Source organism: Equus quagga, chromosome 7, assembly GCF_021613505.1.
Source record: "Equus quagga isolate Etosha38 chromosome 7, UCLA_HA_Equagga_1.0, whole genome shotgun sequence".
In the NCBI taxonomy this organism is placed as follows: domain Eukaryota; kingdom Metazoa; phylum Chordata; class Mammalia; order Perissodactyla; family Equidae; genus Equus; species Equus quagga.
The window spans coordinates 29,918,088-29,940,118 of record NC_060273.1 but is presented as its reverse complement, the minus strand read 5'-3'; the positions used below and the strand labels follow the sequence as shown (position 1 = coordinate 29,940,118).

The following is a 22,031-nucleotide window of genomic DNA, read 5'->3' as shown; positions in this document are numbered from 1 at the left end:
TTCCCTATGGCAAGAGCAAAGGCCCTTGAGATAAAGGTGCAACTTCCCTCCGCCTCCCAACGTTGGCATCTCAAGGATTAAGCATCTTTCCTTAGGCTAGAAACTGATTGCTGCGCTCACCTGTGACCGCCCAGCTCGAGACAATAGACTTGCCTCCTGCTGCACCCACGAAGATAGCAGACCCACTACCTGCTGTGTCCATCAAGCGCTGTGATGACAGGGCAATCTCGTGACTATTGTGGGAGGGACATTTCAATCATATGTGAAACATCCTGTTTGGGGGTATATAACCACTCTGTATACCTCACTTCTCTGGTGCCCTTTCTTCCTTCGGGAAGAAAGGCCCCAGGCCATGGTCCTCAGATTTCAGCTCAGAATAAACTCACCCAAATTTTCATTTATAGATTAGTTATGGATTATTTTCGTTGACAGACTTTATAAAACAGAATGAACTCCAACACTAAGAATCAACTGTGTACCTATTTGCATACAGGTGTTGATGCAAATAATCCTTAAGCAATCTATAAATCAAAATTTCAAGGGCATGTATTGAGAGCCAGGTCTGAAGACTATAGCCTGGAGCTTTGTTCCCCAAGGAAGGAAGCACACCCAAGAAGTGGGGTGCACACAGTGCTTATACACCAGCTTGGAACAAAGAGCATCCCTCACCTGTGACAGCAGCATCTCTTTTACTACTGTCAGGAGATGCTTAGCTGGCATGGCATGCCTGTGGTCAGCAGGTCAGGGGTCACTAGGTGTGCACAGCAGGTGGGTAACTAATCCTCAATTTCCAGGAAGTACCAGCTATCCTTAAAGAAACGCAGATAGGGGTGGGAGCTACGTCCCCATCTTTAGGGTACCATTCCAGTCTTGGGGACATCCTAAACGTTTAAAGCGGATGGACAAGGCAGGCCAGTCCAGCCCTTTGGAAAAACAGGGTCAGGCAGAGTTGGTTTGACCCTGATCGGCCTCCCGCTACACCCCACTATCCTAGTGCTTTTCACGTATTCACGGGGGAGGGTGCGATGGCGCAAATAAGGGGACACGGTAACATCCGGGCATCGGGGAGGCGCCGACATCCAAGTCCCCTTGGCGCCATTCCTGCCACGTGTCTGTCAAGGCCGCGGTCCCTGCAAACATGTCCTTTCTGGGGCAGACGCTCTGGGAAGCCGGCGCCCCGCCTGCCCGGACCTCCCCGGGCGCGGGAACGGGTGGACGCGGACCCAGGCCGCCCCCGCTCCTCCTCGCCCTCCCGAGCCCGCGGCCCCTGCACCCGCCGTGGGGCCCCCGCGCGCGGCCTCTTCCGCCGTGACGCAGCTTTCCCGCGCGTGCGGCCGGCCCAGTGCGCCTGCGCAGAGCAGCCTCACCGTGACTCGGCGGCTCCGAGAAGCGGCCGGACTGTTCGAGAAGAGAGGCGGAGGGGCGAGGAGTGGGCGGGCCCACGGGCGCCGCGGCGGGGCTTGATTGGCCGGCCTGGCGGTGACGCTATCGGGGCGCGCCCAGGAAGCCGGGCCTCGGCGGGGCGGGATTGGCCAGCTCGGCGGTGACGTCGTCGGGGCGCGCCGGGAACACGCTGGCCACGGCTGTGAATAAATGGCGGGGAGCTGGGAGCGGCGATATGCTGCGCTCTCCCGGGGGCTCGGACAGGTCTCGGCTGCCGCTCGGGTCCCGGCTTCCTCGTCCTTTCGGCCGTGTGCCGTGGGGCTGACCACGGAAAGGGAGAGCCTGCTCTCCGACTCCGCCACCTTCTGCTCGCCTCCGAGGCTGCCCGGCCTCCGACGCGAGCCAGGTACGGGCCGGGGCCGAGCCGGGAGAGCCTGCCGGGGGTCCAGGGCCAGGACTAGGGCTGGGGCCGAGCCGGGAGACCCTGCCGGAGGGCCAGGGTCAGGACCAGGGCCTAACCGGGGGCGCCTGCCGGGGGTCCAGGGCCGGAGCCAAGCCGGGGGCGCCTGCCCAGGGTGAACCTGTCTGGAGGCTAGGGCCAAGCCGCGGGAGCCTGCCGGGGGGCCGGGGTCAAGACGGGGGAGACTGCCTGGGGTCTAGGACTGGGGTCAGGCCGGAGGAACTTGCCCAGGGTCCAGGGCCGGGGCCCAGGGGTCTTGCCCGGGGTCTGCATACGGGTCCAGGGCTGGGACCATGCCTGGGGAACCTGCCCGGGGTCCAGGGCTGGGGCCGGCCACGGGGTGTGTAGGGCCACGGTCGTAAACCTTGCCAGGCACGCGTGCCCCGGCTTGGATGGACGGCTAGGGCGTTAATGCTCCAGCAGAAAGACCCCCAGTCAGCGGCTCTCACTCTGCTGCTGTGGTATTGGGAGCAAGACCTCGTCGGGATTGACGTCGGATTCGCGTCAGTTCTTGAATTTGAGATCTTGGAACACTCTTTGGGTGTCGCACGTTTGCTAGGCCCTTCTGGTGCAGCGATGGGCAAACCCGGCGTGGTCCCTGCGCCTCTGGAGTTGGGAGTAAAGAACGAAGCTGCGATTGGAAGCCCGGTGGATGGGTGCTAGGAAGGGAATGACAGGGACCTTTAAGAGCAGAGGATTTGTGATTTAGGCGAGGCGTGCGAGCTGTTAGGAAAGGCCCTTTTGAGGAAGTGACACTTGTGTGGCCAGTCTCCCAGGCTTAGAGGATGGCATAGGAGACGCTCCCAGGAGTGGAGAGAGCTGTTGGGAAGGTCTGGAAAAGGCCCTTGGGACTTGAATTCTGGGAGGGACAAGAGTTTGGAGAGGCTTGGTGGGTACATGGCCGGGGGGGGGGGGGGGGGGGGGGTGCCACGGACGTTGTGGCGTGTGCTGTGGACTTCAGTTTTCTCCCAAGTGCACTACCTTCCTCGGTTGTCTGCCTATTTTCCAGGGTGAATTAACACCTTGCTCCTCTGTCTGATCAACTCCAGGTTAACTGTCATTAAAGGATAAGTTCTAAGTAAGACTCAATGCCTAAGGGAGTTAAAGGGAGCGGCGAGGGACAGAGTTGAGTCTCTTTGGGGTAGTGTCGTCCACTGATGTGATTTAGCGCCTGGTAACAGAGTTTTGTTTGTGTCAACAAGTGTATTCAGTTGATGAGATTGTGCCTTAAGTGTCACCGAGGCTGTGACTTTCACTGGAAGCTGTGTAAAATTAATCTGGGACGCCTCTGTCAGTATGAGTCAAATATGGTTTAATGAAAACTTGAATTCAGGGTGAGCTTCATAAAGTAGGAACTAAAAGGACTGAAAAACAATCCGTCTGGTAATGGGGTTGGTTCTGAATGTGAGCTGGTGCTTGTGCCCAAACTTCTGTTTTCCCCTTTGCTGAAAGACAAGAATTTGTGACATTTTAGTCCCCCACGGGGCCTGGGGTGACTTGGGCGGTTAGTGCTGCCTGCAGAGCACATTGGTTTACCCTTTTAGCTGTAAGTTACAAATCCTGGTGACTGGGCCTGGGAGGCATTTCCTTCCTCCTAATTGTTCTCATTCTTGTAGGGGACACTTCGCTCCACTCTCTGGCTTGGACACTTTCTCACAATGGAGTTCCCTGATTTGGGGAAGCATTGTTCAGAAAAAACTTGCAATCAGCTAGGTAAGCACTTTTAAGAGCATATTCCTAGGAAATGGGTATTTTTTTCCATGTTTTGTGGGGGAGAACTGGCTGTTATCTGAATTAGCTCCTGTTCTCTGGGTTTTGGCCTTTTCTGGTTTTCCAGTGTGGGGAACTGGCCTGAGGTGCGGTTCTGTTCAGCATTATCGCTTAGTATCTATAAGGCCTGAGAGGAGGCTGGCTGCCAGGCCGAGTGGATACCAGCGTGCTGCTTGAATGCTTGTGATACCGCCAGGTGGGATCTCTTTTGAAAAGATAGCTTTATAGATTCTTCAGTGTAGCAGGTGGAATTCATGTCAGTTTCATGACCCCCAATTTGTCTCTCCTGTGATAACTCGAGGATGTATTTGATGGCATAAAGAACTTAGTGTAGGTAAATGCCTGTTTAATATGCTCTATAATTCTTTTGTTCTAGTTTTTAAAACATGTTACTGTTTTTTCTCTTTTTTAGATTTTCTTCCGTTAAAATGTGACGCATGTAAACAGGATTTCTGTAAAGATCATTTTACCTATACTGCGCATAAATGTCCCTATGCATTCAAGAAGGTAATTGATCATACTTTATTCGCAAGGTTCTTATTCTTTGCTCTCTAAAGCTGTGCTGTCCGTAATAGTAGATGCTAGCCACATGTAGCTAATAATTAAAATTAAACAGAACTTAAAATCTAGTTTCTCAGTCACATAGCGGCATTTCAGGTGTTCACTGACCACTTGTGGCCAGTGGCTCCTGTAGTGGATGGTGCCACTACGGGGCATTTCCGCCGTCACAGGAAGTGCTGGATAGCACAGCTCTTAACGCAGCAGGTGGTGCTTTCAGGGACTGGGGGAGTCAAATTGTTGTATCCAGACCTCCGAAGCTTACTTTACGTGTCACATGCTTGGCTCCTTTGATCCATTACACCAAGGGAAACACAGCTGTGTCTTCGTGGGGTGTGAGAAATGGTTTAATGCTTGACGTGGAGTCTAATCTGGGAGGTGTTAAAAACGCTCACTTACGTGGGTAACTGCAGCCTCAACATCACGTGTAAGTGGTTCAAATGGTGCATGAAGGAAACTGGAAGATGACTTCAAGAAAACTGACTTGCGTAAGTCCACAGGTTTGAGACTGTTCTTAGTGACTTTTCACATGGTTCCAAGCCTGTGTCCACTTTGTTTTGGGGTGGCTCAGAGATTATTTTAGTGACCGCTTCGTGCCAGCACTCTGCTGCTTCACCATGAGGGCAGTTAGAAGCGTTACAAACTTCGATCAGTGGTGGCCAGGCCCTGACCCTCCAGTGTTTCCTGTGTCATCATGGGGTGGGGGGAGGGTGACTCGCGTACCAGACACTGATGACCAGGCCACACTACCCAGTTTATTTGTTGACTTGACCCTCCCTTGTCCCTAGATAGGGAGAGTCTGGCTGGAGATCATTGGTAGTGCTTTGTTTCCTAATTTGGCAGACTTGCCACCTGAGGGAGTACCCCTGGGTGACTCCTGCAGCTCAGCCCACAGACAGTAGGCCCCCATAATGCTCTGATTACCTGTCACCTGCTGGGTGTCGGTTGTCTCCTCAGTTTCCTCCCTGAGCTAGGTTTCCTCAGCTCCTCGCTGGCCCACAGGTTTTTAACTGCGCTGGGCTTTCAGCTGCTGGGGGCTCTGTTGCCTCCCTCCAGAGCCCCAGGTGAGCTTGGCCCGTGATCAGGTACCTGCGAGCTCCGCCCAGCTGTGTGCTCCCGCATCAGCTGCTGAGTGTCTCCGGTGGGTGAATCATGTGGGAGCCGCAGAAGCATCAGGAGGTGTGGGCCGTTGGGCGCTGGAGGAGCTTTATGGCTGGTGTGCTCTGCTGTCACCTCCACTCTGGAGGCGTTTGGGCAGGTTCTCTTCTCATCCGGACGGTGCTGGACGAGCAGCCCTGCTGTCCTGAGACCATCGGATTGATGTCACCAGCTTCCTTCCTTGGCTGCCTGTGACGGACTGTCTTAGGGTCATTTCTGCCATTGATCAATACTCCGTCTGTTTAAATTCTGCTAGATTCCACTTACAGCTCCTTTATCCTCCAGCTCTGGGGATCCCTTACCGTTAATCCGTTGTACTGACGACACCTTCTTCTCCTGCGTGTTTACACTCGGCTTGCTTTTGAATGCGCTGTACCATTGGACCTTTCCTTTTGCGAGTTTTGTCTGAATCTGGAATATCATTTTATATCCATTATTTTTAGGATGTTCAGGTGCCAGTATGTCCACTTTGTAACAACCCAATCCCGATCAAAAAGGGACAGATCCCAGATGTGGTGGTTGGTGAGCACATCGATCGAGATTGTAAATCTCACCCTGGGAGGAGAGAGAAGGTAAGGACGTGGCTGTGTCAGCTCTGGGAGCATTGGGATGTCCTTAGGGGGAAAGGCTGGTGACCTACCAATGCAAATTATCCCTCATAGTTGGTGTGCAAAATGTCACCACACTGAAGCGTCAGCGTCTTCCCGTCTTGGGAATGGCACGGGCGTTTACAGTCATGTAAACACGTTCTTTATATGTTAGGGTCTACTTTAGGATTTGCTTTCTTTGCAGGAACTTCACACTTTCTCCAAGATGGAGAGTTAATGTGGTTTTCTAGACTCGTTCTGTTAGTGTGCACTTTCTCCTGAGCTGCTCCTGGGGAAGCGTCAAGCGTCTGGCGCTCTTGCTTTGGTGTCATTGGTGATTTTATTAGTTACACGCGTGTTTGTTTGGAGTCAAGCATGTTAGGAAAACAGCAGGCCCCTGCTCCCACGGCAGCCGCTTGCCACCTTCAGCCAGTTGTGTCTGTGTGGGCGTCTGCTTCTCTCCAAGTGCGTGTGCTGTTACACCTGGGGGTGTTCTGCGCACCCTTCAGGTGGGGGGTTAGCTGTTTCCCGCAGTGTGAGCTGAGCACTGAGCTTCTGTCTTCCCCGACGTTGCACGTGCTCTCCCTGTCCTCCACCCTCCCAGCAGGCTCGGAGTGTGCTTCTGGCTGGGGGTTCCAGGCCTCTGACCTGAGGACCTGGCCAAGAGATGCCCTTGGCGTTTCTCTTGCGATGGACCCTCGTTTCCTGTGCCTCCCAACAGTGGGTCCTGCTTCCCTGTGTCTGTTTCTTTCCCTCTTGGTTTATTCCCTGCACCTGCTGCCTGGGAGGAGCGTGGGAGACAAATTGAGAGCGTGCTTCTCGCAGTCTGCCTTCTCTGCTTCTGCTTGGTCAGCTGCTTGGGGGTGGCGTTCTCTCTTTGGGTTCTCCCCGGGTGTTGGCAGGTGGGCTTCGTTTTCTTGTTTGGGCTGTTGGGTTAGAGAATCCCAGGCCGCTCTGCCTTGGTCCTCTGTGGGCCAGGCTTCCTCCTGGCAGCGTGGAGGCTCTCCTCCTCGGCCCAGAGTTTGGCAGCTTCACCCTGAATGTTCTGTGTAGGCCCATCTTTATCTGTCGTGCTGGGCACACAGTGGACCCTTCCGAACTGGAGACTCCAGGGCTTCCGTCTGGACCCTCATCTTGGATTCTTCGGTTTTCTCTGGACTCCTCTGCTTGGGTGCTAGACCTCCTGGACGGGTCTCCTTTTTCCCTCTTAAGTTTCTTTTCTGTAATCTGCATCCGGGTGGTTTTTCCTCTGTCACAGGAAGTGTCCTCCTCACATGCCTGGTCTGCAGCTGACTGCTCGTTTGCCCACTGGGCTCTGGCCTTTGCTGTGGATCGTCTGTCCTGGCCATTTCCTCAGGGAACCCCGGGGCCTGTGACTTCAGATCTTAAGCTGATCAGATTCCCCAGAAAAGTTGTTCCCTTCCTCTGTCTGGAGGGTGCACTCCGGGCTTCCAGAACCCTGGAGCCAAGTGGAGAAAGCATGAGGTCTCCCCGTGGAGCAGGGCTCTGCGCTGTCCTCTGAGGCCTCTTCCATGTTTCTCGGGGTCCCCCACCCCCTGCTGCACTCCCAGGCCAGCAGCCTCTCTGAGCCTCCGCAGAGCATGAGTCTCTGCTGGCGCTGGGGAGCGGTCTTGGGTCTGTTACACAGATCTGCGGTTGTTCCTCCTGCTGTGGTCCCACGTCACCCTGAGCTGCTGCTACTACCAGCTTCTGAGCCTCTGGGGGTTTTGTTTCATAAACAGGAGAAAACCTGTCTGTGGCCTCCCTGCCTGCTCGTAATTGGCCTTCTCACCTGCGAGTCCCTTACCCCCACCGTGCGCTTCTTTCCTGAAATCTTGTGACTGTTTTTATTCTTTGCTCTGGTAGGTTCATCCCTTAAGGAAGTCTCTTTTCTGTCGTTTTTATAGTTTTTCAGGAGGAGTCAGAGCCAGTGTGTGTGTCTAGTTCTCCATCCTTAACCAGGAGTCCGAGGAGACTCAAGGAGAACTTTGCCTTCGGTAGCTGGCACGCAGCAGACGCTTCTCTCCTCTCGGACTGCAGATTTGAGAGCTGCTCGGGCCTTCCCCAGGGCCCCCACCCGGGTGTGGCCGGCGCTCTGCAGCGCCCCTCCTGAAGGCCCTGCAGGTTCCAGCAGGCCGTTTTCCAAGGCCGGCTGCCTTTTGAAATGCGCCGCTCCCTCTTTGCTGCCCTGTTGCTCTCCGGAGCACACACACGGGCTTGGAAGGAGCTCCACTCCAGGGCCTGGGCCTCCATCAGTTTCTTTTTTTTGAGGGGGGGAGAGGAAGATTGGCCCTGAGCCGACATCTGTTGCCAATCTTCCTCTTTTTTTCCTCCCCAAAGCCCCAGTGCATGGTTGTGTATCCTAGTTGCAAGTCATTCTAGTTCCTCCACGTAGGATGCTGCCACAGCATGGCTTGATGAGCAGTGTGTAGGTCTGCACGCAGGATCTGAACTGGCGAACCCAAGGCCAAGCGCACAAACTTGACCACTCGGCCACAGGGCCGGCCCCTCAGTCACACACAGTTTCTAGTCATGGATCCTGGCCTGTAGCTATCAGCCATGTTAATATGTTACATTAAATACATAACAGTTACAATTCCACTAAATGAATGTAAGGCCTGCTAACTCCTGCTCTCTGTGTCAGCCTCAGACGGGAGAGTGAACTCTGTCTTCCTCAGCCCGGCGCACAGAGCCCTTCCTGCTCCCTCTGTACGCTGGATGCTCTGCCCTCCAAGCCCGCTGGAAGTTCTTGTGAAACCTCCCTGCCTTCTACAAGATCAGAGCTCCTCCTGAATGTAGAAGGCCCCCCTTATTCTTGACTCAGCAGATCTACCACCTAAGTCTGCTGCCCGGCCCCCAGGGTGTGCCCTCCTTTGATCTCGCGTGCTTTGCTGCTGCTCCCTACAGGTGGCTAGAAGCAGCCCATGCCTCCTGTCCTTGCCTGAGGGCTGCCTGCCCTCCCTCTTCGCTGACATTCTTACCTGCACAGAGTCCAAAGTGCCTGGGAATTTCTATCACCACCATCCCCCCACAAAAAAAAACCCTCAATCAGTAATGGATAGAGGGTTTATAGACACGTATTTCAGCTCCCTTGTTCCTGATGGGGACAGCCCTGTCCCCAGAGCCCCTGGTGCCAGCTGCCATCTGTGGGACTGTGCATAATGCCATAGGCTTGGCCTCCTTCCCTGCCATGTCCCCAGTCCCCACTCCCCTGGGTTTTGTTTTTTCCTTGAGAACACCTCCAGTCATCTCATGTGAATCCCCAACTTAGCTGCATTTGTATTTATCACTTGTCAAAACTTTTCTGTCTACTTGATTAGTATTCCTCTCTTTGTCTGGCAGTAAGATGTTTGAATGAAACCTTGACGTCTTCATTCAGTGCAGCTCAGAGCTGTTTCTAGTTTAAATGGTAATTGTCTTGTTGGGAGCTTGTTAGATAATTGCTTATTGATGTGGTTGAAACACTGAAGCACCTGTTGCTTTCTCAGATTTTTACGTACCGCTGCTCAAAGGAGGGATGCAGGAGGAAAGAGATGCTGCGGGTGGCCTGCGACCAGTGTCATGGCAATTTCTGTATCCAGCATAGACATCCTCTGGACCACAGCTGCACACGGGGGAGCCGCCCCATCACCGCGGCCGGGTGAGAAGAGTCTTGGGCCCGGCGTGCTGGCTTCAGCTGTGCAGTGACATAAGCAGAGCCAGCTTCAGCCCCCAGCGGGCAGGACATCTTTGAACTTGGTTCCGTACTGAGTCGTTGATGTTAAATATTTGCTGTAGGAGTTTTGACAAATATAATCGAAATTAAACTTGGATTCTAAATTAAAGTTGCATTTTAGTTGCATTGTTTCCTGTGACCGCCATAGCAAAGTACCGCAGATGGTGTGGCTTAAATGAGACATTCGTTGTCTCGCAGTTTTGGAGGCTGAAGTCCCAGATCGAGGTGTCGCCAGGCCGGGTCCTCCTGGAGGTTCTGAGGGCATCCACCCCAGGCTCCCCTGTCACTGCTGGGGGTTGGCGTCAGTCCTCGGCGTTCCTGGGCTTGCAGACACCTCACCCCGATCTGTGCCCTTCACATGGCTCCTCCCTGTGTGTCTGTGTCCACATGTCCCCTCATATAAGGACACCAGTCATTGAATTAGGGGCCCACCCTGCTCCGCTGTGAGCTCATCTTAGCTGTGAGCTCATCTTAACTGTGATCATATCTGCAATGACCCTACTTCCAAATAAAGTCGCATTCTGAGGACCGGGTGTTTAGGATGTCAGTCTCTCTTTGTGGGGACACAGTTCAGCCCACTGACTGAGTTATTGACCAGAAGTGCCTTCCTCGGGTTAGTGGAAACGTCTGCCTCAACCTGCAGTTGAATAACAATGGAAGCAGAAGTTCCTTTTCAGTTCCACCTGATTGTGTCTCGTGTTGTCTGTCCCCGGAACCAGGCTGAGGGTTCCCTGTGTCACCACGTATGTGGCTTTCTCGATAAGTGAATGAAGGGGTTGGATGGATGCTGACCTCACCTTTCCGTGTAGGTGTTCCGCTGCGGGAGCCTCTGGGTCCAAGCCGTCGGCCGCTTTACACGCCCTGTCTTCCAGCTGGCTCGCCCAGCGATTCAGGTACCAGTCCGCGTGGCGTGCATGGTTGTCGTCATGTTTGTGTCCAGTGTGGCAGCTCGTTGTCCGGGGTGACGCTGAAGAGTTGTTGTGCAGTTCGTCCCTGACGTGCTCCACTGCTGTGCAGCTGAACCCTGAGGGGTGATGCGGGACCTGCCCTGCGGCTCCCTCCATCCCCAGGTTACGAGCGCAGGGCACCCCACGCAGTGGCTTCCAGCGCCGCGTTGTATAGCTGCTTCTGAAATGCCTTGTTTGGCCGAGATCTTTTATGTGATTAACCACTTCTAGTTAATCCAAACAGGTTCAAAAAGTAAGCCGTTCTTTTGTTCTCTTTCAGGTGGAAAGTAAAGAGATGACACGACTGTTCAAACTGGCCCGTTGGCTTATTTTTGTGTCTGGTTTTAACTTTGTGGATGACTCTGCTGCTGTGGCACTTTCACACTTTTCACGGCAAATAGTCTGCAACTTTATGAAACTTTTCCAATAAAATGCACCAATTCCGACAACCGAAAGGTTACTACTGTCCTAAGGGAGGCAACGCTACTGTGACAGCCTCCTTCCCCCGAAATTAAAGTGACTTAAAGGACAACGGACTGAGTGTGCCACGTCGGAGGGCGGCTCTGTCCTAGGCTCAGGCGGGGGGACTTGGTCTTCCAGAAGCTTTCGTCACTTAAATAGCTGATGGTACTGTCTTCATCATGTGGCTTCTGTAGTGATTGGCCGTCTGAGCCCAGAAAGGGGGTAGGACCGAGGCCTACCTTGTTAAGGGTCCTTGTCCAGAGGCGGCCCCCAGCCCACCACTACGATCCCAGAGAACAGCCCTGTGACCATGCTGACTCCACGCAGGACTCTTACCCTCCAAGCATGACGGCCTCGGTGCCTGTGGACAGAGCTCTCCTCCCCAGGGACTGTGGGTCTTAGGAGACGGGGTGAGACAGAACGCCATCGATCTTAGCCCACTGGTCATCCAGCTGTCCATTCCAGCCGTCCCATTGCGCCTGGATTAACAGGAACCCAAGCAATTACTCTTTTTTCTGGTTTCACAGCCTCAAGATATAATGGGGCTGGGGGCTTGTATTCAGTTTCCATTCTGCAGATACGTGGTCAAAGCTATTTCTGCGCTCTGTCTTCCTGAGTGGTCTTTGTTGTGGACAGTGGTTGTCACGCTCCTGCGTGTGCCAGAAGCCCCCGAGGACTCGTCAGAACGGCACTGGGTCCACCCAGAGGTTCTCAGTCAGTGGGTGTGGGCTGGACCCTGAGAGTCCGCACTTCCTGCAGGTTCCCAGGTGATGCTGATGCCGCTGGCCTGGGGACCACGCCTGGACAAACCGTTTTTTCTGCACCTCTGCTGTCCAGTACGGCAGTCTGTAGCCGTGTGTGTTACGGAGCACATGAAATGTGGTCAGTGTAACTGTGGAGCCGAATTTTTAGTTTAATTTATTGAGGTTTAAAAGCTATTAACTTGATTTAGTTACTACAAAACTTTTAAGTGTGTTAGGAACTTGGGTATGTGAATCCATGTTTTCATCTGTAAATTTTATGAACTTAAAATACAGATCAGGTCTTCGTAGTGAAAATTTAGTGTCCAGATTGAGAAACTGAACCACACTGGACTTTGAAGACAATACCAAAAAAAAAGTAAAATATTTGATTGTTAAAAATATTGTTTACATGTTGAAATGATACTATTTTGGATATGATGGATTAAATAAAACATTAAATTTTACCTGTTTTTGTTTTGTTGTTTAACCGGCTGCTAGGAATTTTAAAAATAGGTAGATGGCTTGCCTTATGTTTTTGTTAGATAGCGCTGTTCCTGATCATCCTAAAGGACACAAACACCCACATTTGTTCCTCCTCCAGACGTGATTGGAATGTGTAAGCGCTGTACTTAAGAGCTTTCTGAGAGGCGTGAAGCACTTAGCATTTTCCAGTAAACCCTGTGTTAATGGACCTTCAGACAGCCCAAGAGGGCGTGAAAGGTTAGGGAAGCAGAAGTCTGCTTGCTCCTCCTCACACTGCAGGACTGAGTCGTGCTCACTGTCGTTCACAGAGGCCGAGGTCCTGGCGCACCTCCCTGCCTCCCTCCCCGCTTCCCTCGGCTTCCCCCGAGAGCGTCTCCACAGCAGCACCGCAGGGCTCACAGCCTCCCGGAGGTTCTGCCATCGGAGGTTCTGCCATCGGCTGGGGAGGCGTGAGAGCCGTTTCCTAGGAGTGTTGTGTGCTGAAGGGGACGTGTGTTCTAAAATTTGATGGAAGGTTCGAGTTGCCGTCCGAAGAGTCATCCCAGCTCCGTCTCCGTCAGTTTCCCCACACCCTCATCAACTGTTTTATTCGTTTAGTTTTTTCCTAATCTCATGAAAACATGGTGTCACCTTCCTTTAAATTGGCACATCTTTAATAAAGTTGAGCATCTTTTCCTGAGAAGTGTCCTTTTGAGGAGTTTCAGCTGAGGGACTCAGCTGCCATAGGTGGCCCTGAATGAATGGCTCACAGTGGGCCAAGGGATGGGGAGCCCACAAGGGTATTTTAAATTTTCATAGAAATTGCTAATATCCACATAAGTAGAAAGTTTGGAGAATTCCTTTTTTAGTGTTGAAGGTCTGCATGCGTTTTTGAGAAAGGCCTTAGCGGTAAGCTGTGCTGTCTTCGTCTGTCCGCGGTGGGGAGGGGTTCACTCTCCCTGGCTGCTGGGGCGCATTGGAACTGTTGAGAAGCACCAGGTGGTAGAAGGAGCTTTGGAGTTGTGACACGTGGAGTTAAGTCGCGTCTTGGCCACTGATGAGTGATCCTGAGCAAGCTGTGGAGCTGTCGGGTGTAGTTCTTTACCTGCAAACAGCAGCCACAGGTACGACTGGGCATGAATGGCGCAGTGTGTCCCAGACACCATGGGAGGTGCTGGGGGTGTCTCATCTGCTGTGTCCCCTGGCTCTTGGGCATCTCCTCCAGGCTGGAGAATCCTCAAAGTCTGGATTGGAAGTCCAGGTTGAACCAGAAGGCTCGTTGAGAGGGGAGTGAGCATCACTGTCCCGCCTATGCGCCCACAGTCCCCTGCTGGACCAGTGCCTGGCCAGCCCACCTTGCGACGTTATCAGCCTTCTCCTTGGGGAGGGCTTTTGGGTCTGCCTGACGTGGGCAGTGAGTGAGAGCCGATGCATAAGCTGAAGCGTTGCTCTCGCTTTGCTGGCCGGGACAGGCTCGGCAGCAGGGGCCTGAGGTCTTCAGTCTTGCGCCCCTCCCTGCAGCGAGCGAGCAAAGCTGCACCTCTCCCTGCTTGTCCTGGGCTGGGCTGGGGCTGGTGTGGCCAGTGGCTTTGGGGCAGGGCCCAGAGCCAGGTGCTGGTTCCCGATGTCCAGCGTCTTTACAGCCAGAAGGACTGGTGGCTGCTTGTGCTGGTGTGCAGGCTGCAGTCTCAGACGTGCTCACCAGGTGTCACCAACAGGCCTTCCTCTGAATCCAGAGGAGGGTTGATGAGCGTGTTAGTTCCTGGTGAAAAACTGGATACAGTATCACAGGGAGAATGGATACAACCAGCCCTTCCATCCCAAGGCAGTGTCTGCAGGTGACTCTTGTTAAAAGGGATTGGGGTATTTTTAACGTATTTTTAATTAGCCTTCCAGATTCATTCTTTGCTCTAAGCCGAGACCAAACTTGAAAGAATGAGTTCCTGAAACGGGTCAGCAGCTGAAATATTCTCAGTTTGCAAGTTTTAAGCTTGGGACTCAGGATCTTCAACGTTCGCTAAGTGTGGCGAGCATGGTAAGAGAGGCGGTGTGTCTGGGGAACATGGCGGGAGCGCGGCTGGTCTGACTCCTCTCTTCCATCTGCTGGGAGCTCTCCCCAGATAAATGTTGATTCGCTTTTCTGTGCTGAAAGGATATAAAAACCTGCAATCACAGTTTGCTGTGCAAGGTGAGTGGCTGTTGTGGGAGGAGCGAGGAGGAGAGTGTTTGGGCTGCGACGGAGGTGAAATGTTGCGTAAAGAGGGCGTTTGCAGGGCCGGCCCGGTGGTCCAGTGGTTGTGTGTGCATGTTCTGCTTCTCGGCGGCCCGGGGTTCGCCGGTTCGGATCCCGGGTGCAGACATGGCACCACTTGGCAAGCCATGCTGTGGTAGACGTCCCACATAGAAAGTAAAGGAAGATGGGCACGGATGTTAGCTCAGGGCCAGTCTTCCTCGGCAAAAAAGAGGAGGATTGGCAGCAGTTAGGGCTAATCTTCCTCAAAAAAAAGAGGTGGTTTGCTGTCTGTTTTTAGTTTCTTGTGTTTGAGTGTATCCAGCTTTGACTCCTCCCTCCCTGTTGTTGGGACGTCTGCTGGGAGCGCTACTGAAATCCACATTTGTAGAGTTTTCATACAGCTTTCATCTATGTGATGAGATCCCCTTAGAATGCATTAAAAGCTAAGACTGTCTTGCAATAAATGCTACGAAAATTACCTTCTAAAATGGTCCTTTTAAAAAAGCACACCTATGTCAGAGCAGCCGGTTAATTTCACTTTCTGGAGATTTCATTGTCCTTCTGAACTAAACTGAAGCTAGTTGTGTAGATAGCTTTGCTTTGGCTTAACCTTAAGAAGATAAGAGGGGCCGGCCCAGTGGGGCAGTAGTTAAGTGCACACGTTCTGCTTCGGTGGCCCGGGGTTTGCCTGTTCAGATCCCGGGTGTGAACATGGCACCGCTTGGCAAGCCATGCTGTGGCAGGAGTCCCACATATAAAGTAGAGGAAGATGGGCATGGATGTTAGCTCAGGGCCAGTCTTCCTCAGCAAAAAGAGGAGGATTGGCAGCAGATGTTAGCTCAGGGCTAATCTTCCTCAAAAAAAAAAAAAAAAAAGATAAGAAAGCACAGTAGGAAGTGTCAGAGCTCCAGTGTCTCCCTTTCTGGTTTGACGTAAACATTCCCTGGAGAAAAAGAGCAATTAGAAAGGCTGCTGTTTCCTTGCTTGTGGGATCCTGGGGAAAAGTCAGATTAGCTCAGGGGAGCATCGAGGTGTGGGCGCAGACACGGGGCCCGGCTGTGAAATCATTTCGTCCGTGGTTGTTGGCTGTCGTTTGGCCGAGAGTTTGCTTCCTTAGCCTCTCGACTTAGGCCCGTCCCCCTGTGCTGCCCCCACGCTGCCAGGCACGGAACACAGGTGGGCAGTCTGATTCTTTGGTCTGTTGAAGCCACGTCCACCCCGACCTGCGTTTCCTGTGCTGCACACCCCCCGGCTGATGGAGGACAGTGACCCTTGGAGGTTCTGTCCACAGCCGTGGTCCTTAGACTTGCTCAGGTGTCAGGAACCCGGTTCGTCCTGGCGTTCTGTGTGTAACAGGGAAACTCTGTTGAACTGAATGCTTCATCAGTGTAGTTCTCTGGCAAAATCATCAACTGGAACCCAGCGTAAGAAACCAGTAACATCACCCAAGGTTAAGATAAAGTTTGCAGGAAGAAAGACAAGTGGAGAGAGTGCTATCACTTTAATTTTGGCCGTAAGTTAGAAAAGCAGCTTTGTTCAAGTCGAAGGCCGGAGATCCTGGGGGATGGTCAAGAGTGTTTTGCAAGAAATGGGCTCGATCCACAATGGTTCAAATTCTTGTTAAAACAGGTAGTAACATGGCAGAATTACCATGTTTCCTGATGCTTACTTATTGAAGCTGTAAGCCTGGCGCAGGATCATTGGTGATTTGATTTTTTTTTTTTAATTGATAAACTTTATTTTTTAGGGCAGTTTTAGATTCACGGCAAAATTGAGAAAGTATGTCGTATATACCCCGCCAACCTCCCCTGCTAGCGACATCCCTCACTGATTTGTTTCTTATAATTCTCCGAAGAGTAGTAAAGTCTGTTTAAATATGCATTTGCTTCTAAAAGTATAAACTCCATTGTGTCCATCATGGTAAAGAAGGCCAGAGTGGTGTCATTATATATAAAACTGCTTCTTATGTAGAAAAGAACAATTTTGTGAAAATTAATAGTAATACAGCAAAAAACAGCATTGCTCCACTCTCCTGTTTTGAACGTGTTATTTCCGTGGCTGCGTTGTTCTCTGGTTTGCAGTTCTGAAGACGGGCCTCCGAGTGGTTGTGGAGACCTTGGAGGAATTTTTAAATTACAAATATTTTACCCTCAAAGCAAAATGAATATTACAATGATCTGATCCACGTTTTAGAATGACCTTTCCGGCCGTGGTGTGAGGTGGAGAGCGGATGAGAAGGACACAAGTGGGCGTGAGGTCATTGACAGGCTGTGGAAGTGACCCGCCGAGATCCTGGAGGCTAGGATCCTAGACTAGGTGGCGGCGGGAGGGACAGAAAGTCGTGAGCTCACGGGCATCATTTGCTCTTAAATTAACGAGATGTGCGGGACGAGGGGCAGAGAGGAGTAAGGATGACACCCAGCTTTCCTCACTGCCTCTTACTAGGCCAGGGAGGAGGGGACGGAGCAGGATGAGGAAAGGGACAGGTCTGGAAGGAGAAATCAGGAGTCTGAACGTGTCGTGTTTGAGATGTTTATGAGGTATTTCCTCACGATCATAAAATGTACGCACGTCCTCAAACAATAAAAGAATTTTGTAAGGTAACAGTATAAACCTAACACACAGCAATCAATAGCCTTCATTCCATAAACGAAAATCAGAGGATACGATGGAAGAGAAAATCCCATTTACAGTGGCAGTAAAGATAAAATACTCACGAATAACCTTAACAGGATATATGCAAGACCTACATTGGATAAAACTAAAACACTCATGAAAGGCACACAATTAGACACAAATCAATGGAAAGACAGTCCTTGTTCTTGGAAAGGAAGACTCCGTGTCATAAACGTGTCCCTTTTGCCTAAATTAATTTTAAATTTAAGAGGATCCCCATAAAAATACCAACAAGCTTTTTTCTGGAACTAGACAGACTGCTACTCAAGTTCACACAGAAAACTAAACATGAAAGGATAGCGAAAGAAATGTGGAGAAAAGAGCTGTGGGGGAGGACGGGGGGTGGGCCCGCCCAGTGGCGCAGCGGTTAAGTTCGCACGTTCCACTTCGGCGACCCGGGGTTCGCCGGTTCGGATCCCGGGTGCGGACATGGCACAGCCTCCTCCGTGGGCAAGGCTGGGAGGCAGTGGGTACTTCCACACAGCGCTGGCGGGAATGCCGCGTGACACACCGTGACAGAGGAGAACGTGGCAATATTTAGCAAGTCTAGCAGATATTTAGCAATCCCACTTCTCGGAATCCACCCTGATTATACCACCGACAATGTTCAAATACACGTGCACAAGATTATTCATCCCAGCATGACTTAGAACTGTAGGACCGGAGACGATCTAAACGCCCGTATACAGACAGTGGTGAAATGACATGGCAAACCCACCCCAGGGAGTACGGCAGAGCTGTGAGAAAGAACGAAGAGGATGTCTAAACGGAGAGAAGATGTCCAGGGTATATTGTGGGCTTACAGGAGCACGGACAGTGCAGAAGAAGAACGTGAGGAATGCTGCTCCCTTTTGTGTGAGGAAGAGAGGAAGTAAATATCCATCCATCTGCTTATTTTTGCTAGAGGAAACACAGGAGAAAGCAGAAATGAATGAAATTGGGTGCCCACGAGGGGTGGCGTGGGCGGGAATGAGTGGAGGGTTGCAGGGGGAATGACGCTTCTCCCAGTATGCTTTCAGGTGCAGCTTTAACTTTTGGATCCATGTTAGTGTTTTACATATTCAAGAAAATTCAACACAGATGACTGGGGCGGGGGAGCCCGGAGCTGAAGACAAACAGAACAGATGAACACAGCTATCTTTTACACGACTAACATAAGCACATTACAGGAGGAACACGCGCACTTTTTTTTATTGCAGTAAAAAACACATAACATAAAATTCACCATTTTAATGTGGATAATTCGGCGCCATTCAGTGTGTTCACAGTATTGTGCAACCATCACCACCATCTAGTTCCAGAACATTTTCATCACCCCGAAAGGAAACCTCATGCCCATTATCAGTCACTCCCCATTCCCCACCACCCCCACCGGCCCCAGGCAACCACCAGTCTACTTTCTGTCTCTGTGGATGTCCCTAGTCTGGACTTTTCATATAAATAGAATCATACAGTATGATTGACAGGCTTCTTTTATGTAGCATAATCTTTTCAAAGTGCATCCATGGTGTGACATGTGTCAGAACCTCATTCCTTTTTGTGGCTGAGTAATATTCCATTGCATGGGTACACATTTGTTTATCCATTCATCAGCTGAAGGACATTTGTGTCCACTAGTGTCTCCTCAGAGGGACTGATGGCCCTGAGGAGCAATACCCCAGAGAAGGGCGATACCCAGAACTTCTGAAGGCTGTTGGATACGAGGTTTGGGTTGATGCTGGTTCCAGGGGGTCCTGGCTTCCCTATTAGAGTGGATGGGACAGTGTCCAGGTAGTAAATGGACTCTTGGCCCCAGTTCGTCTCACAGCAGATCCAGTGGACCCACAGACTCATGCTATGCTCATTTCCCCACCTCTAAGTGCAAACCGGGATGGGTATCCTTCAGAGCTGATAGAACCTTCTCATTAGAGGTCTGTTCTGTGGAATGAGAGTCATTGTGGTAGGAAAGGCCGTGTGGAAGCCACTCAGAACTGCCCTTACTGGCCAGGGGTGTCCATTAGAAGCAGTACCTCTCCTGGGTGGAACCACACAGATTAGCGCCCCTCAGACACTTAGAGGATGCGTGATTCCCAGATTTATGGTGGAGGACAGGAAAGTGCGGCCAGCCTAGAGAAGTGGTAGCCCCGAATCACAGCCGTTGTGATTATAAATTGTGTTGTCGTGTCTATTCAAACAGATCAACACAGCATTTGGCACCTGGTACGTGACCACTGATCTGTTGCCACCAAGAGAGAGAATTGAAAACCATATGTATTCACATGGGAGGGACAGCAGTTCACATTTATTGTCTGGTTAGGGGCTATGGTAACTCTCCTACCCCCTGACATCAGACAATGTCCCCAGTGGACAACACCTAAGGGACATCGGATGCTTGACATTTCACTGATCCGCTCTATTGATGGCATCATGCTAATCAGACCTGGCGAATAGCAAGTGGCAGGTGCCTGGATGCCCCAGTAAGACACATGTGTGTCAGAGTCCCGAGCTTCAGGGGTCTGCCACACGACTGGGGCTTTTAGGCATCCAGTGGTCTCGGCATGCTGGCACACCCCCATAAGGCCAAGACCACGTTATTGCCCCCTTTGCCCCTGAGGTAGGAAGCCTCTCAGATGACCCTCAATGATCCTCGTGCTCTCATGTAATCCCCTCCCTTTGAGTGTGGGCTGACCTCATGACTCGCTGCTAATGAACAGAATATAGTGAAAGGATGGATGTCCCTTCTGAGGTTAAGTTACAGAGAGACTGTGACTTCTGTCTCGTGTCTCCCTCTGGCTTGCTCACCCTGAGGAAAGCCAGCTGCCTTGTTGTGAGCTGCCCTGAGGAGAGGCCCACAAGGAACGCAGGGAGGCCTTTGGCCGATAGCCAGCGAGGAACTGAGGCCTTCAGCCCAATGACCTTCGAGGAGTGAATCCTTCCAATATCCACGTGGGTGATCTTGGGAATGGACTGTCCCCCAGACAAATCTTCCAATGAGACCACAGCCCTGGCGGGCACCTTGACTACAGCTTTGTGAGGGAACTTGAGGCGGAGGCCCAGAGCTGACCTGCAGAGAGTTCAAAATAAATGTTTGTTGTTTCAAGCTGCTAAATTTTGTGCTAATTTGTTGTGCGGTAATAGAAAACAAACGCAATCTTCTTCCAGGAAGAAACGGTCCTACTTCCTCTGCTTGGCCCTTTTGGATTTGGGAAGCAGCGTAGATCATGTTTAATATGACCACCACCCATTTACTGGGTAACTTGGAAGTCTGCTCAGTCTGAGTAGGGCCCAAGGCAAGAGAAAGCTCTGCAGCAGATCCAGTTTGTATTACCAGTGGCCCTGCACTTGGCCGCATGACTCGGAAGATCCAGTAGTCTGGAGATGGACATGGTAGGTGAGGCTCTGCCCGCGTCTTGGGCACAGGCCCCCAGGGTTGGTGTAAAGCCGTGCCCTCTGCTGCAGAGAATTTCACGCCCTGCTAAGAAGCTCCCAATGGGCTACCAGGCCTTAGTGGAGACTGGCCACCTGACCGTGGACACCATGTTAGCAAGTGACTAGTTGGAGCTGTCCACTATGAGCTGGACATTTTCAGTCCATGAAGGTATAATGTTGGGTGAGCGTGTCAGCAATCCATTGACAATGATATATTGTTTTTCTTGGTTTTCTATCTCCTTGTCTTGTCCCCTTATGCACACAGCTGTTTTCTATTGTGTGCTGGACGTCACACATGAGCAATTATAACTGGGGACATAGGACATTATCATCTTCCAGAAAGAGTTTACCTTTCATCTTTCAGCAGGCTAGTGGCACCAACAATAAACCCTGAAGCAGTCACTTGAAGGCAGTTTCAGAAATCGAGATGAATTCAAGATGGATTTTATGAAGTCCCGGCAAGGGCTGGTCTGCTCCGGTTCATGTCCACTCCTGCAATGTAGCCCTTCAGGGTTTCAACTCAAAGATGGCGGGGGGGGGCATTTACAAGAATCCTAGTTTGAAAACAGAATGGTTTTTCCTGTAGTCGGTAAGGCTGGACAGGCTTACACCTGTGGTCCAGCAATCCTACCCGCGCGTGTGTGCCTTAGAGACTCGCGGGTGCACAAGAGACGAGCAGGGTGTTCACTATAAACGGTCTGTGATAGCGCACAATTAGAAACGAGGGAGTTATCCGAAGAACGTGCAGCCAGAGGATGCTGGCTGGCTGTAGGCTCTCCCACATTAAGCATCTTCCCTGTTTGCACATCCCCGCCCGGCTGACACCCCACTTCACTGTCCCCATCTTTAAGTGACTCGCACGCGCTCCCTCCCTTTCCTCCCATTCTCAAAGTGTCTAGACCACTGAATATTTCTAAGAACCGAACAAGGACGTAACTCACGTATCTGCCACCCAGACGGCTAATTTCGCTGGTTTTCCTTCAGACTTCGGCCCGCCTCCGCCCTCCACCTCCGACCTGGAGCTGACCGCTCATCCGAATTTACAGCGTCCTTGTGGACGCGTCTCTACCGCACTTGAACACCTTCGCAAACGCACTGTGTCGGTGACATTTAAACACTGCACACGGTTTTTAAATTACAGCATTTATGATTCATATAAATGTATGACGTTTGAGACGAATCCCTGCGGACCCCGACAGGCCTCGTCCGCCCGGTTAAGTCCAGGAGCCCCGCACCGGGTCGCCCAGCCCCACGCACCGGCAGGAGCCCCACAGCCCACACGTGGGAGCGTTGCCGGGCAACCGGCGGCTCCAGTGCCCAGCGGCGCCCAGAGATGACGCCACCGGCCCGCGCCCGGGATGGCCCCGCCCCCTCGCGGCCGCCGCTTGCCATTGGCCGGCGGGGAGACGGAGGCGGGCCTCGGCCAATGGGCGGTGCCGCTCCGGAGGGCGGGACCGTGTTACCGGGGC

At 52.0% G+C, this 22,031-nt stretch overlaps 1 protein-coding gene across 6 annotated transcripts; it reads left to right on the top strand.

Annotated features, from left to right (window-relative positions):
• Positions 1 to 1,557: 1,557 nt before the first annotated feature.
• On the top strand, positions 1,558 to 12,247 carry ZFAND2A (zinc finger AN1-type containing 2A). 6 transcript variants are annotated; one of them, XM_046668103.1, is made up of 7 exons: positions 1,582 to 1,789; positions 3,460 to 3,556; positions 4,026 to 4,120; positions 5,773 to 5,901; positions 9,405 to 9,556; positions 10,441 to 10,524; positions 10,859 to 12,247. In XM_046668103.1, exons 2-7 carry the CDS (start codon positions 3,502 to 3,504, stop codon positions 10,875 to 10,877), a joined length of 534 nt encoding a protein of 177 aa, XP_046524059.1. In that variant the 5' UTR covers positions 1,582 to 1,789; positions 3,460 to 3,501; the 3' UTR covers positions 10,878 to 12,247. The 6 variants fall into 6 exon arrangements, 5 of the variants coding, with proteins under 5 accessions (XP_046524055.1, XP_046524057.1, XP_046524056.1 ...); XM_046668098.1 differs by lacking the exon at positions 3,460 to 3,556 and having other exon boundaries at positions 1,574 to 1,789; XM_046668099.1 differs by lacking the exons at positions 3,460 to 3,556; positions 9,405 to 9,556 and having other exon boundaries at positions 1,558 to 1,789.
• The last annotated feature ends 9,784 nt before the right edge of the window (positions 12,248 to 22,031 follow it).